Source organism: Gadus chalcogrammus, chromosome 23 (assembly GCF_026213295.1).
Source record: "Gadus chalcogrammus isolate NIFS_2021 chromosome 23, NIFS_Gcha_1.0, whole genome shotgun sequence".
Taxonomy (NCBI): Eukaryota; Metazoa; Chordata; class Actinopteri; order Gadiformes; family Gadidae; genus Gadus; species Gadus chalcogrammus.
Genome location: NC_079434.1, coordinates 7,792,943 through 7,806,042, shown reverse-complemented (window position 1 = coordinate 7,806,042; position 13,100 = coordinate 7,792,943). Strand labels below are relative to the sequence as shown.

Genomic DNA, 13,100 nt, shown 5'->3' with positions numbered 1-13,100 from the left:
AATGGGTTGACTCCATCTATTGTCACGTTCTCCTGAGGTAGGGCTTGTCGTAACACACACTTCTACATTAAGTATATGTTTTGATATGAGTTTTCGGTAGGTTTAGCCAGTATTTAGAATCCTATAATGTGGGCCTGTGAAGCCCTTTGAGACTGTAACTGTGATTAAGAGCAATACAATTCGTTCTACTCAGGTCCCACCATCACTGTGAAAAGATGTCTGTTTAGTAAGATAAGGGATCTTTCATGCAATTTTTAGTAATCAAGCAAATAGCGATCCATAGAACAAATTATTATTGAAAGATAAAAATCAGATAAAAATGAGCCCTGCTTTTTATTTCTATTTTTTATACTCAACCAACTTGATCAAAATTCAATGCTGGAAATGACTTGGTAATTTGTTAAAATGTATCTGATTTCTTCCCAACAATATCATAAAGCACTCATGCTCCTGCTCTTCTGGTTGTTTACTGCAGGTATTTTCAATATTTTTTTTTATTGTGGAGAGAGGGAGAGAAATTGAATTATCATTCACTGAGCCACACATGAGTGTAGTTCTCTAGAGTTGTGCTGTCCCACATCCTGGGGATAGCAACCCTCTGAGAAGTAAGACTCAAGTAACCAGACATGACACACTATTGTGTGTGTGTGTGTGTGTGTGTGTGTGTGTGTGTGTGTGTGTGTGTGTGTGTGTGTGTGTGTGTGTATGCATAACCACCATTGGTTATGTGTAATTATACAACGGGGGGCCTAAATCCAGCGATCTGATTGGTTCCTAACTGTTGTATAATGAGCGTATACATAACTGCTATGACGCCCGATCATTTTGTGAAAGTATCACTCCGCGCCTTGAAGTGGAAACCGTTACAACCGTTCTCTCGGAGGGACGCTAAAGTGTGTTGCATAGCGACCGTCGTGCATTTTGAAGGCAGCCAGGAGGGACTACTTTTTGGTAGTCTTTAATAAAACGGCTACTTTGACTTTCTTGGTTTCTTTTTAAATGTAGTGTGTCTATGACTTTCGTTTCGCCATAACAGTAACCGTTGTATAAAAGCAATAGATCACTTCAGTCAGTGGCATGTGCTCATTATACCACTGTGAAGGGGGTCGCCGGCCCTCCGCTGCGCGTCGGGGCCGGACAACGGCCCATAACAGTGGTATGATGAGCACATACCACAGCCTGGCGTGATCTATTGCTTAAGTATAATATTAATTGTATCATTAGTCTCTCTCTTCTCTGTTTGGCTGCTTGTGTGTATATCTGCTCTCTGATTGGCTGTGTGTATATCTACCCTCTGATTGGCTGCTTGTGTGTATATGTCCTCGGATTGGCTGCGAGGTAGATGATGGAGGACACGGGGTCAGACTTCACCATGACCTTCAGACAGCTCAGCGAGGCATCAGTGCAGCAGCTTCACCGCGGTGGCTTCACTCAGGTCCTCAATCACGTTCTCACGCTTACCTGTTTCTCTCCCAGTCTGTCTGACTCACCAGACTTTATTAACATACAACGCAAGTCAAAATGTTGCATTATTTTTGTTAAAGTTGCCAAATTGCCATTACTGTGCGAGCAGGGATTTTGATGCCTCCTCTCTCTCTGTAGGTGACGTGGGCTCTTCATGACCTCTCGTCCCACAAGCTGTTCTCTGACTGGTCGAGGTTGTACCTGCTCAGGCTGGCCAGGTGAGCAAGACAACGTCATGTCTCTTCTCAACATTGCATCTCTTCCTCAAACGTATTGTTTAGCTGGTCTAGATTGTACTTTCTGTGATTTGACCTTTTGGTCCGTCTTTCCAGACAGGAAGGCGATGATGACGAGGATCGACGGCACCGGATGAAGAGTAAGTTCATCAAATCACCCGATTTCAGCCCAACATATGGTTTATTTTTCAAGAAACTGCAGTGTTTCCCATACATAGACCAATGTGTGGCGCAGCGCCACAGAATCAACACTGAGCACCACAAATTGATTCCGCTTCATTTTTTATTTCTATTTTTTATTTTTAAGTATAAATATTGAAATAAAAATAAATATATGAAATGCGGTTATTGTTGAGATAGGCTGTTGGACTGGGTACCCTCAGCCCGTTCTGCGGTGATTTGAATTCGCTCTGCAGCAGGGGCTGGAGGGCAATATATTTCTTTCCGTTTCCAATCCGCTTTTACCAGAGCCAATCACCAAGCTGGTTTTTCCCCCTGGCGCGCTATTGGCTGGTTTAACACGATGACGACAGGGAAGCGATTGTTGCGATCGTTGGTCTGATTGGTTGAAGGACTGTTATTATTTTATTTATATTTTAACATTATACTATTGATTTTCTTTACCAAAAAAGTTAAATACAAGTACCCCCCCCGAATTCCATTTTAAAGACGCTTAAAGAAGAGAGTAAACTCGGGTAGTATCCGCGAGTATTATTTCTCAGCGTCTAATCTGATCAGGCTAGACCCATCATCCACTGATCATGGATTAACTTGAGATACACATTGTTGTGGCTCAATAGTGCTCAATAATTTTGTGTTATTTAAACATAACACAGCAGATTGCATCAGAAGACCTAATCATTATGCCAGCCCCACAAAGAAAACATTGCATAACTTCCAGGCTTTTCCTTCTAGAAGCCGAGTTTTTGTATGTTTGCACTGTCACCCGGCAACAGTTTCGGCTTCTCGACTATAAAAGACATATGTCTTCCTATAAAAGTTTTGAATCGCCAAGATTCAAGGTCACCCCTTCTAAAGTGCTGTGAATGTATCCACAGGTGTGAACCCCAGGTACGTCCTGAGGAACTGGATGGCTGAGTCGGCCACCAGGAAGGCAGAGACCAACGACTTTTCAGAGGTTTGTAAAACGCTTCAGAAGCTTCTTGACCATACAGTTCGGTCTGTGATTTGAATTCATCAATATTGTTAAAAAAAATAGGCATGAATGACTACTTTAAGATGATATATTCTTATGTTTTCATGTGTTTTTTTGTATCAAGATTGTATCAGTTTTTACCATCTTGCATGACATGATTCTATGTAGTGTATTTTCCACTTCTGACCACCAGGTGGTGCTGTTACATGATGTTCTGGGGAACCCCTTCATAGCGCAAGACTCTGCAGAGGAGACAGGCTATGCAGCGCGGCCTCCGCTGTGGGGGCGGAGGTTAAAGGTCAGCTGCTCTTCCTGATTGGAAGAACATCTGTCATAGTTTCAGACACACAGATCTGTGTGTATGAAACTACAAGAGTTTTTGTTTCTGAAAATGTCAGCTGACCTCAAACTTAAAGGTCAGAGCCACCTGAGAACTCATCATTCCCTCCCTTTTATTTCCTGTTGGACAGAAATATGGAGAACTTGGATATTTTCATCCGTTACTTCCCCAGGGTAGGCTGAGCATCAGAGGCTCTGTGTCCGAATCTCTCTGCTAGCTAGCATGCTAAGTGCCCTAACATGCAACGTAGCATAGCATCCACAGGGAATATGTGTGTACATTTAAGGAGAAGATGAAACGGTAAATTCTTAATTAATTTGCGAAATGGATCTTTATGTTGACTATATTGATACCAATCGCATAAACAACAAAAATAAAACTCACCATCAAATCAGCCTGCAGATATTATTTTACACTTTACTACACCGTGTGAATGTCTGTTTCTTGTGTCATGATGTGTTGATTTCACCGCAGGATTTTTGGCACCAGATTCCTGTCCCATTTCATGTGTTCATATATCCTGTACAATGTCCTGTGTTCATATCAAAATCTGCCAATAAGCAGTCAATTGACCATGGAGACAGTAAGAAAGGCCTGATTGCGTCTAAGGAAGACATTTTAATAAAAAATTATAGATGTCTGAAGGTTTATCCAGAGCACTCTGCAATCTCATGAAGCCTAAAATGTTTATTTTATTTTTTTATAATTTATTAAAACAAATGAACAGATCATGTTTTCTGATAAAATCTAACTGGATCCAAGGTATCATAGAAACATGGTGTATTTTATTATTTCTTTCTTTGCTGATGTAGATACATTCAAATACTTCAACAACAAATATACAATAGTAGGCCTACCTGTCGCTCATTTCCCCCAAAAGATTCTTCCAAGCGTTGCTTTGATCGCTGAAACATGTGCAAGGTGCTAAAATTAATTACTCACGTTTGTCATTGAGCATTCGCTTTCATCCAAAGCGGCCTCCAGTGTATTCAGACACAGGTCTTTAAGGTACAGGTTTGGGTTTGGCATCCTGATCAAGGATGCCTACACGAAGGCTATTGAACCCAGAACGTTTCCACTGGGAGTCTAACCCCCTATACAGTCATTGTATTGAATTGGAGACACTGCTTAGACTCTCAGGGGCCAGGAACCAGATCGAGTAAGGTCTGTGTAGGCGGGTAACGCCGTCAGCATCCCAGTGGTGAAAAAGAACATTGCACCGTGGACCTCTGTGAGTGAGGTCAAGTGAGGTCTAAATCACAAAACTGAGGTTCATCCTTTCAAAGTAATGTACAGTCGGATTAAAACTAACAAATAACAGGATTGAATTGAAAGCTAGAGAGAGTCGACTTTTCTCTTTATATTTATTTATTTTTGTTTAAATTAATATTGATATAATAAAAAAGAAACGTACTGGCAATGATGGGAAAGTAGAACAAAATGGGAAACGACTTCACGTGACAAATGAAGACAGAGGGAACAGAAATTGTGTATATTGTGTGCTTAATAACCAATATATGATTTAATTTCGATTCAAATAATATGTTTCTTGGAATTGGTATCCATTATTATCAATTTTATTTTCTGCTCTTCTCTTCAAACAAACCAATAAAAAATAAAGAAAAGACAAATATTATGTCTCCTCCATTTCGGACACTTTGCGCTTCCTCGGGATAGCGAAGATAGGTTCCTCTTGCCATCTCTCTGCCCTCCTCCGTGAAATAAGCAAACCGTCTGCAATGAATACACACACACACACACACACACACACACACACACACACACACACACACACACACACACACACACACACACACACACACACACACACACACACACACACACACACACACACACACACACACAAATAGTTTTTGTAGGTCATTGTTAAGGTTGTGTTAACATTGGAATTCACAGGAAATCTGCTTCAGAATCTCCCTTCAGTATGGAGATTCTCCAACAAAGTGGAGCACCACCATTTCCTGAGATGTGTTATGTCATGCTGTGGAAGATAACAGTATATCAGTCAGATGTATCTAGAATACTATTTGAAATTTGAAATAAGTTGCATGTAATTATAACTATTATTTAAAGTGTCTGCTATCGTGGATAAATACGTTAGCTTAAGGCAGTGGCGTCCCTATGCTGTTTTATTCGGGGATAAAGCCTCAGATGTTATTTAATTAGCCCCGAATATGATCTTTGGGAAAAAAAATAAATATTCATAAACATTTATAAGTAGCCTAATCTAGATATACATAGTCCTTCTGGCAAGAGAATAAACAACAACCTGTTTACCACCTCAAGTGTATTAACCTATCCTATCCCCAGTCAGATCTGTGCGTGTGTGTGTGTGTGTGTGTGTGTGTGTGTGTGTGTGTGTGTGTCTGTGTGACTGTGTGTGTGTGTGTAAGGTCTGCCTCACTTGTATTCATTTGCAATAACTTGAATGGAACTTTAGACATTTGGGGATAGCATAGCAGTCAGGTAGCTATTCAAAGCTATAATAAACCGCATATTTCGTTTATTTAGATAAAGCATTATGAAAAAGTTTGCATGCACAATAAAGCATACACATAAATTTGGCGCGCAGCATTTTCATTTTCACTCTGGGTTAAGCCCTAAGTGTATCTTTTGTGTGTGTGTGTGTGTGTGTGTGTGTGTGTGTGTGTGTGTGTGTGTGTGTGTGTGTGTGTGTGTGTGTGTGTGTGTGTGTGTGTGTGTGTGTGTGTGTGTGTGTGGTATCTAGATTGTATCTATGTTAAGTTAATCTTTGGTGTGTGTCTATTTGGTGTGTTTATCTTTATGGTGTGTATCTATATGGTGTGTAACTATGGTGTGTGCGTATCTATATGGTGTATACCTATGGTGTGTGCGTGTTGTGGCATCCCGCCACTTAAACCTTGGCCCGGGCGGGTCTGAGGTGGGGTGATTGACGGCGTATACCGCCGCCACCCACTGAGGGGCGACGAAGAGCATCACTCTCTCCCCAATCAGCGAGATTGGGGGACACCTGGCCGGAGGCAGAGGAGCCATTTTAAAAGGAGCAGGAGGACTGACATTCGGCAGAAGACCAGGAGCGAGAGGCAGCTGAGAAGCATCTGGTGCGTTTCACTTAAAAGGGAACCGGTTAAAGACTTTTTGAAGTAAAGAAGAGCATCTCATCTGAACCTGATGTGAGTATTGTGTGGCAAAGCACAACTATTGGACTTGTATGTTGAATATAAATCACTGATAATGTGTGAAGGAAACCGGGGATTGTGGTGGTTAAGTCTCATTTGAAATTTGGACCATGAGTAAACTGTTCCTTCCTTCAAAGGTCTATCATGGATATTTAACTGCAGTTCTGTGAGTATCCAAACTTAACCATGAAGCATAACTGCAAACTGTAAGTCATTCATTTCTCATTACTCTTGGGCACATTGTATTTTGGCTTCCTGGTGAGTTAACCTGTTACCTGAGTATTAAGGATGTTTTATTGGTTCATGGTTTACTTAGATGTTTGGTTTATGTTGGTTTTAATGATTTGTTAAAATGGTTACAGGCTCCAAGTTATTGTTGTAAGCTGGAGTAATAGGTTGGGTTCTGATATCTTCAGTCTTCTTTCATTCTACTCTCCTGAGCTCTGCATCTTCTTCACGTGAGTCTTGCTTTACTAATGAGGGTGTGGTCTGAGTGAGCAGAGGTGCATACTGGGATACAGAGATGTCTGAAGTCTACAGGTCTGTAGACACGCCCTCTCAGGGGAAACCGAGTGTTTGAGAAACTGTCGTGACGTCAGTTACATCGACTGGAATGTTCCTAAAGATGGCGACAGGGGTTCAGAAGGAGAAACACCAGGGGGAGATGAGGGGGCTCCTCATCTCAACGACTGAAACACAACTTCAGTCTGACACAGAACCATGGAACACATTTAACAGTCCCCTCGAGGCATCGTGACTCCTCAGGAACAGTTTCATTTCCAAGAAGGTCTTAATCTGGGGAAATCCCCAGATGGATCCTGCTCCTCAAGAGCCACCCCCCTCCACTGGGTGGTCTTCTGAACAGATGACCTCCTTCTTGTCCTCAAGGCTGACTAAAGCTGCACCGTTTGCATTCAGGAAACCACTGGACTACAAAGACATGACTTCAGAGACGTTGAATCAACCTCGGACACATTTTGGAGACGCCAAGCATAATCCATCACCAATGTGGGACGCCACTGAAGAATGTTGTACATAATTTACGTCTCTGGAGACATTGGTTGTTCTGTTATGGGTGCCCTGGCAGGGGTGGGGGGGGTGATGGAATGTTATTTGGCATGAGGTTTTTACCCTGCATGATTGTTTGGCCTTTTATGGCTCAGTGGTGGTGTGTGTGTGTTTGGGTTTGACATGAGCTGGAAGATTTTTGAGTATCGCTAGGGTTCTGTGTGTGTTTCCCACTCACACCTGGCATGGGGTCTGTGTGTGTGTGTCCGCCTTGCTTTGACAGTGATAATGTTCACACGGGGGTCTGTGTGATGGGCTTGGGATATTGGAATGGTCAACTAAATCATGCCTGATGGACGGCCACACGTTTACTTAAGGGCCTCCAGTAGACATGAAGAGCCCTGAGCTATGCTCCGGAGCGATATCCAAAACACTGGGCAGGAAGGAGAGTACCCAACTCAAGTGTAAAAGGATGCAAGTGGTGTGTTCAGATCAGTGACTTCAAGCTAGGACTACACCAATCAGGATCAATGGAGGATGGACACCAAAAGGAATTCCACAAGGAGAGTCTGACGTTGGAAAGGGACCTAAATGGATATTCAAGATGACCTTCAGACCTGTAATGAGACGGCTCTTCCTACCTGGCTGGATTGATGGAGAGCCCTGTGGATCTTGTCTTGCTCTCAGTTGCACGTCTTCTCAGGCTGAACTGTATTTGTTTCGGACAGGACTAGCTGAACGATTGGTTCCCTTAAATCGGAACCAATCCGGGAACTCCAGCTAGTGCGCTCTTCGAGCTGAAGTGTTGCTCTTCAGCTGAGGAGGTAAGGGAACCTTCACTGGGGCTTCAAGATGTAAAGAGGAGAATGTTTCAAAGTGTTCCATGGTACTCTGATGAAGACCGTTGTTGTGTTCTACTGGCTGAGAGGAAGAACCCACACATCTTCCTCTTGGCCTTTCTCCTCTGAGAATCCTGGCGCCATCTTGAAGGATATTCCATTTCATGTAACTGATGTCACGACAGATTCTCAAACACTTGGTTTCTCCTGAGGGGCGTTTCTATAGAACTGAAGACTTCAGACAGCACTGTATCCCAGCATGCATCTCTGCTCACTCAGACCACACCCCATGAGTAGGATGCAACACTAGTGATGGCGATGTAGAGTTTTATAAGTAACGTGGGAGCAGACTAAGGGGATTAGAACACAATGGAATGTGAAGTCTGTAAATCTTTAAACCATGAAGATGGTTGGATAGTTCAGGAATTGGGCTTTTTAATATGGGCAGTCTTTTCACTCGGATGCTCACTGGAGCTGTACATGTGTTGGCTGGCTGGCATGATTTGCTGTTGGTGATGAGGCGGTCAGGGTGACGTTGCAGGGCTATGGTTGGCTCTCGGTGAGCTCAACGTTTAGATTTGCTCCGTATGGTTTGTACCCTGAATAATCTAGATAATTGTAAAATGTAGACACGGTTTTGTATTGAATGATTCCAGGATTTTAGGTTTAAAGTTGTTGCACATGGTTATTTGCTTCTTCGTATGGTTTTGAGTGATATAACTTGTACACACTGGGTGCATAGTAGTAGTAATGACCAACAGCAACAAACAGATCTCCTCAAGGTAAGTCTGTTGGCTGTATTTTTAATGAAGACCATCGCTGGACTTCAGGATCTTCCTCCGTTCAGCTCAAGGTGAGGCGCCGGTTATGTTTTTTCTTTGGTTGGTTCCGGCCGGAATGTTCGGATTCCAGTCGGACGGTTTGTGCTTCCCGCCGTGGAAGGTTCTGAGTGCGGTCACTTGATTTAGTCCCAATGGTTAGCATAGAACGTTGTAGTCTTGACAACCATAAGAAACCACCTGGCAGTTAGTTGGACGGGAGTCCCCTAAGGGAATCTGGCGGAACGTTCTCGCTTGTATTTGCGTAACCTCGTGCCGTTGCCAACGGAAACTATTTCAGTCGGTTTCCATGGGGAATTGTTGCCCCTATTTTAAACAACTTAAGTTTGATATTAAATACATACCGACACGTACGTCGTACAATATGTTGATAATTTCCGATGGTTGCGCCGTACTTTTACGTTGACGGGACTCGCGCTGCGTACAGAACGGCGTTCTACTTGGGGCCCCATTTTTGACATCAGTGAAGGCTGAAAATCATTTCAAGGTGGAAGACATTTTGACATTTCTTCAAGGAACCCAGCACCTGAATATGGCTGAGTAAATTTGATTTTATATCGATACTGCTTAGTGTTCTTTGTTACTTCAGCTTTTGTACGTTCTAAATATCTGCTGTCATTAATTGCCACAGAAGCTAAACCCTACCCAATAGAATGACGTTAAACAACAACTTTGGTGCAGAGTTAGCAACTGGATAATATCAAAGCTAAAATAATGGCCGTCATTCCCACATGTTACAGTAGAAGATACTCTAGTGCTGTACAAGGTTAAAAAGGTAACATGTAGTTTGTCCCAAGGTGTCTGCCTCCTCACCCAGAGCAAGAGCTCCACCTCCTCACCCAGAGCCAGACCTCCACCTCCTGTCAGAAGTCCCCCAGAACAGGTCAGTGCTCTGGTGTGTGAGAGTCTTCTCAGGTCAGTTACAATGCATGGCCTGAACCACTTCTTTAAACTTGTGGACTGCTCTGTCTTCATTCCCAAAAAACGGGATGCTCAAGTCTGGTCTCAAATTATTTCTAGCCTGGAGTTATAAAATAATAGTTCAATTAATTGTAACTCGGTTTCGGATGAGTCAATTAAGTTTATTTTTGGGCAGATGCTGATATAAACCTGCTGTAGCTGAAAGGCGTGGCCGTGAGGCTGGGGACCGGAGGCTTGTGGTGCCAGGGTGGACCGGAGACTGAGGCTCGAGACCAGCGGCCTGCAGCACCGGACCATAGGGTAACCATCACCAAGCTCATCTGAAACACTAAAATCCACTGTAGTTTAGGTCTGGTTTTGATCATCTTATGACTTTAAATCTGTGCAAAGCTGTGATTTGAGTTAATTCATACGGGGGTTATGCAAGAGTCATATGAGCCATTAATGTTACTAGTTCTGCTACGACCGTAGTGGATGAATTGCTGAACGCGACAATCTGCAGACGTTGTCTAATTTAAGTGTTTAAATTTGTCTTCCAATTTACAAGTGAACCTCAGATGCAGGAGGTGGGGTGTGTTGCGTCCCAAGGTGATTTATTGCTGAGACCAACTGTGTTGTCAACCAGACCAGGAATCCATGGCTGAAGGAGCTGATGGAGGTGCCGTGCTGAAGGAGCTGATGGAGTAGCCGTGCTGAAGTAGCTGATGGAGGAGTCGTGCTGAATGCCCTGCCTTGTAGAGCAGCTGCTGGAGGCCCTGCCTGGTGAAGGACGTCTGTCGTGGGGTAGATGGAGCTTGACTCTGAAGTGATCATCACCCTCACTGTCACTTCTCGTAGAATACTGTTACCACAAACTACCAGCGTTTGTACCATGTATACCAGACGACTACATCTGTTTTACCACATGTTGAAGCAAGACTTCCGCTGTTTGTTCCAGACCAGGACTCTGTCTGAGGAGAGCTGCTGGAGGAGCTGAGACGCTGGAGGACGACTAGGAATCGACCAACAAGGATACCTCGTAAGTTTGTATTTACTTACTGTACATGGTTGACTTAAAGCGCAAAATACAGCTGTTACTTTGACATTAACCAACTGCCGCTGTGTTTTCTTACTAGAACGTGTTTCTGGAGCGGAGGCGAGCTGGTAGGGGAGCCGTGAATCTGGAGGATGACCATCACTCTACCAATAAGGATTGTAAGGTTGTATTAACCAAACAAACTGGAAATATAGGGCTTAAAAATAAGACAAACTACATGTTTGTTACCAGACTTTAGGGCCAGACTCGCGCTGTTTGTTCAGGACCAGGACTCTGGCTGAGGAGAGCTGATGGAGGAGCCAAGACTCTGGAGGACGACATCACTCCACCAACCAGGATCCTTCGTAAGTTTGCCTAAAATAAACCGAGTGGACTTGTTGTAATGCAGGATTAGTTTGTCCAGTACAAGTTACGGCATACTATTGTGGTTGTTTACCAGACAAACTACAGCTGCTAATTTGTTATGTGCCATTAGAGCCCAACTACTCCTGTGTTTGTGACCTTTTATTAGAGCCCAACTACTACTGTGTTTGTTACCTTTCATTAGAGACAAACTACTACTGTGTTTGCTACCAGACCAGGAATCTGGAGGACTGATGGAGAAGCCGAACATCTGGAAGGCAAATCCTGAGGACCAACAGCACTACCATCAAGGATTCCTCATAAGTTTGCATTATCTGGACATGGTGGACTAGGTAGGTGCCAGGTTCAAGTCCTCAGAATACAGTGATGCGTCCTTGAGCAAGGTGCCCTCAAGCCTGCCTGCTCCTTAATGACTTATCTTTGGTTCAGATAATGTTGCATCTTTTGAATATTAAACCTAATCAATGTCCTTGTTTGGTTCGGGCAGTCGCACCTGAGCTGAACCTCACCTGATCCTGTTTGGTCGTAGGTAGACACACCTGAGCTAAACCCGCCCTGATTCTGACATCCTGCTGGTCCCGCCTCCTCAGTTCATCTGAGCCTCGTCCTCCAGAAGACCTGCTGAGCTCAGCAGTCTGAGGCTGATGGATCAATGACCTCCAGTGGGAGTGATCTTCTTGACCCCACATGTAACCGTGTGCTTCCACACCCCTTTCCCTCACGTCTGTCACTTACCTCACTACTTAACCACTCACTACTGCTTCCTCTTTTCTTCCTTCTCTGTGGTTCAAACCGTTACACGGAAGGCGCGTCTTCCTGCCCTCAGAGGGTTTAGCGTTAGGGTTGAGAGTCAGGGTTTAGAGTCAGGGACAGAGCTGGTCAGGGAGGACTGCTTTTACACAAACCTCTTCACTTGCTTTCGGAATGGTGGTGACATTTTGAAAAGATTCATTTGGGAAAATGTTTTCCTCTGCTTTCCTTTAAAAAATTGTATCAAACTTCTGTAAAGTGTTTTTGTTTATATATTAAAATCCCACATTGACTTCTACATGTTTGGTGCGGTTTGGTTAATGTCAAGCTAAACTCCTGCAATACATTTAATATACATGATTGTTATTAAGCAATGTTCACATAATCCATTTTGTAAAAATATGAAACCTACATTACTACTAAATTCAAGCCAAGGAACAAGTATCTCGCTGTATTACATCCTGGAATAAACCATATATTCAACCCTCTAATCCAAGCTGCTTTGATTTCGACTTCAAGAATTACTACTACGACTGAATATACACAACGCAGAGTCTGTCCGAATAAGCTGAAATCTAACATTTGGTGCTGTGACACCGTCTTGAAGAAAGGAGTGAGGAGACCATTGCCTCTGAAGATTGCCCTGTGATCGAGAAGACCGCGCGCCCTGCCTGGGAAGACGTATCAACGCCTGTCATGCTGAGGGACCCGCATCCACAACGCGGCTGAACAGCGCATCTCCATGCACCACGTGGGAATCAACGGTGACTGAATCTCATTCCACACTCTCGACCAAGAGAAAAGAACAAGAAAGTCATCTTAAAATAATCTACACACACATAACTGATTATTTGTTTTACTATTAGGCTGCACTCCATATGCTGAGTAATGAAGTTGTGTCATTAAGAGCTTGACGAAGTGAGGACCTGTATTAGTGATTGAGAGCTCAATGATCACTGAATATAC

The 13,100-nt window shown here is 43.4% G+C and overlaps 1 protein-coding gene and 1 long non-coding RNA gene across 2 annotated transcripts; both read left to right on the top strand.

The window, feature by feature from the left end:
• Positions 1-1,657: 1,657 nt before the first annotated feature.
• Positions 1,658-3,874, top strand: LOC130377131 (protein adenylyltransferase SelO-like). Its single transcript, XM_056584118.1, has 5 exons — positions 1,658-1,682; positions 1,797-1,840; positions 2,759-2,838; positions 3,050-3,154; positions 3,327-3,874. The coding sequence occupies exons 2-5, from the start codon at positions 1,834-1,836 to the stop codon at positions 3,411-3,413; spliced, it is 279 nt and encodes a 92-aa protein (XP_056440093.1). The 5' UTR covers positions 1,658-1,682; positions 1,797-1,833; the 3' UTR covers positions 3,414-3,874.
• A 3,151-nt stretch (positions 3,875-7,025) lies between these two features.
• Positions 7,026-12,361, top strand: LOC130377132 (uncharacterized). The gene is made up of 8 exons (XR_008894128.1): positions 7,026-9,947; positions 10,161-10,285; positions 10,611-10,768; positions 10,923-11,003; positions 11,101-11,179; positions 11,253-11,365; positions 11,598-11,720; positions 11,918-12,361. It is a non-coding gene; the product is annotated as an uncharacterized LOC130377132 (long non-coding RNA).
• Positions 12,362-13,100: the final 739 nt, after the last annotated feature.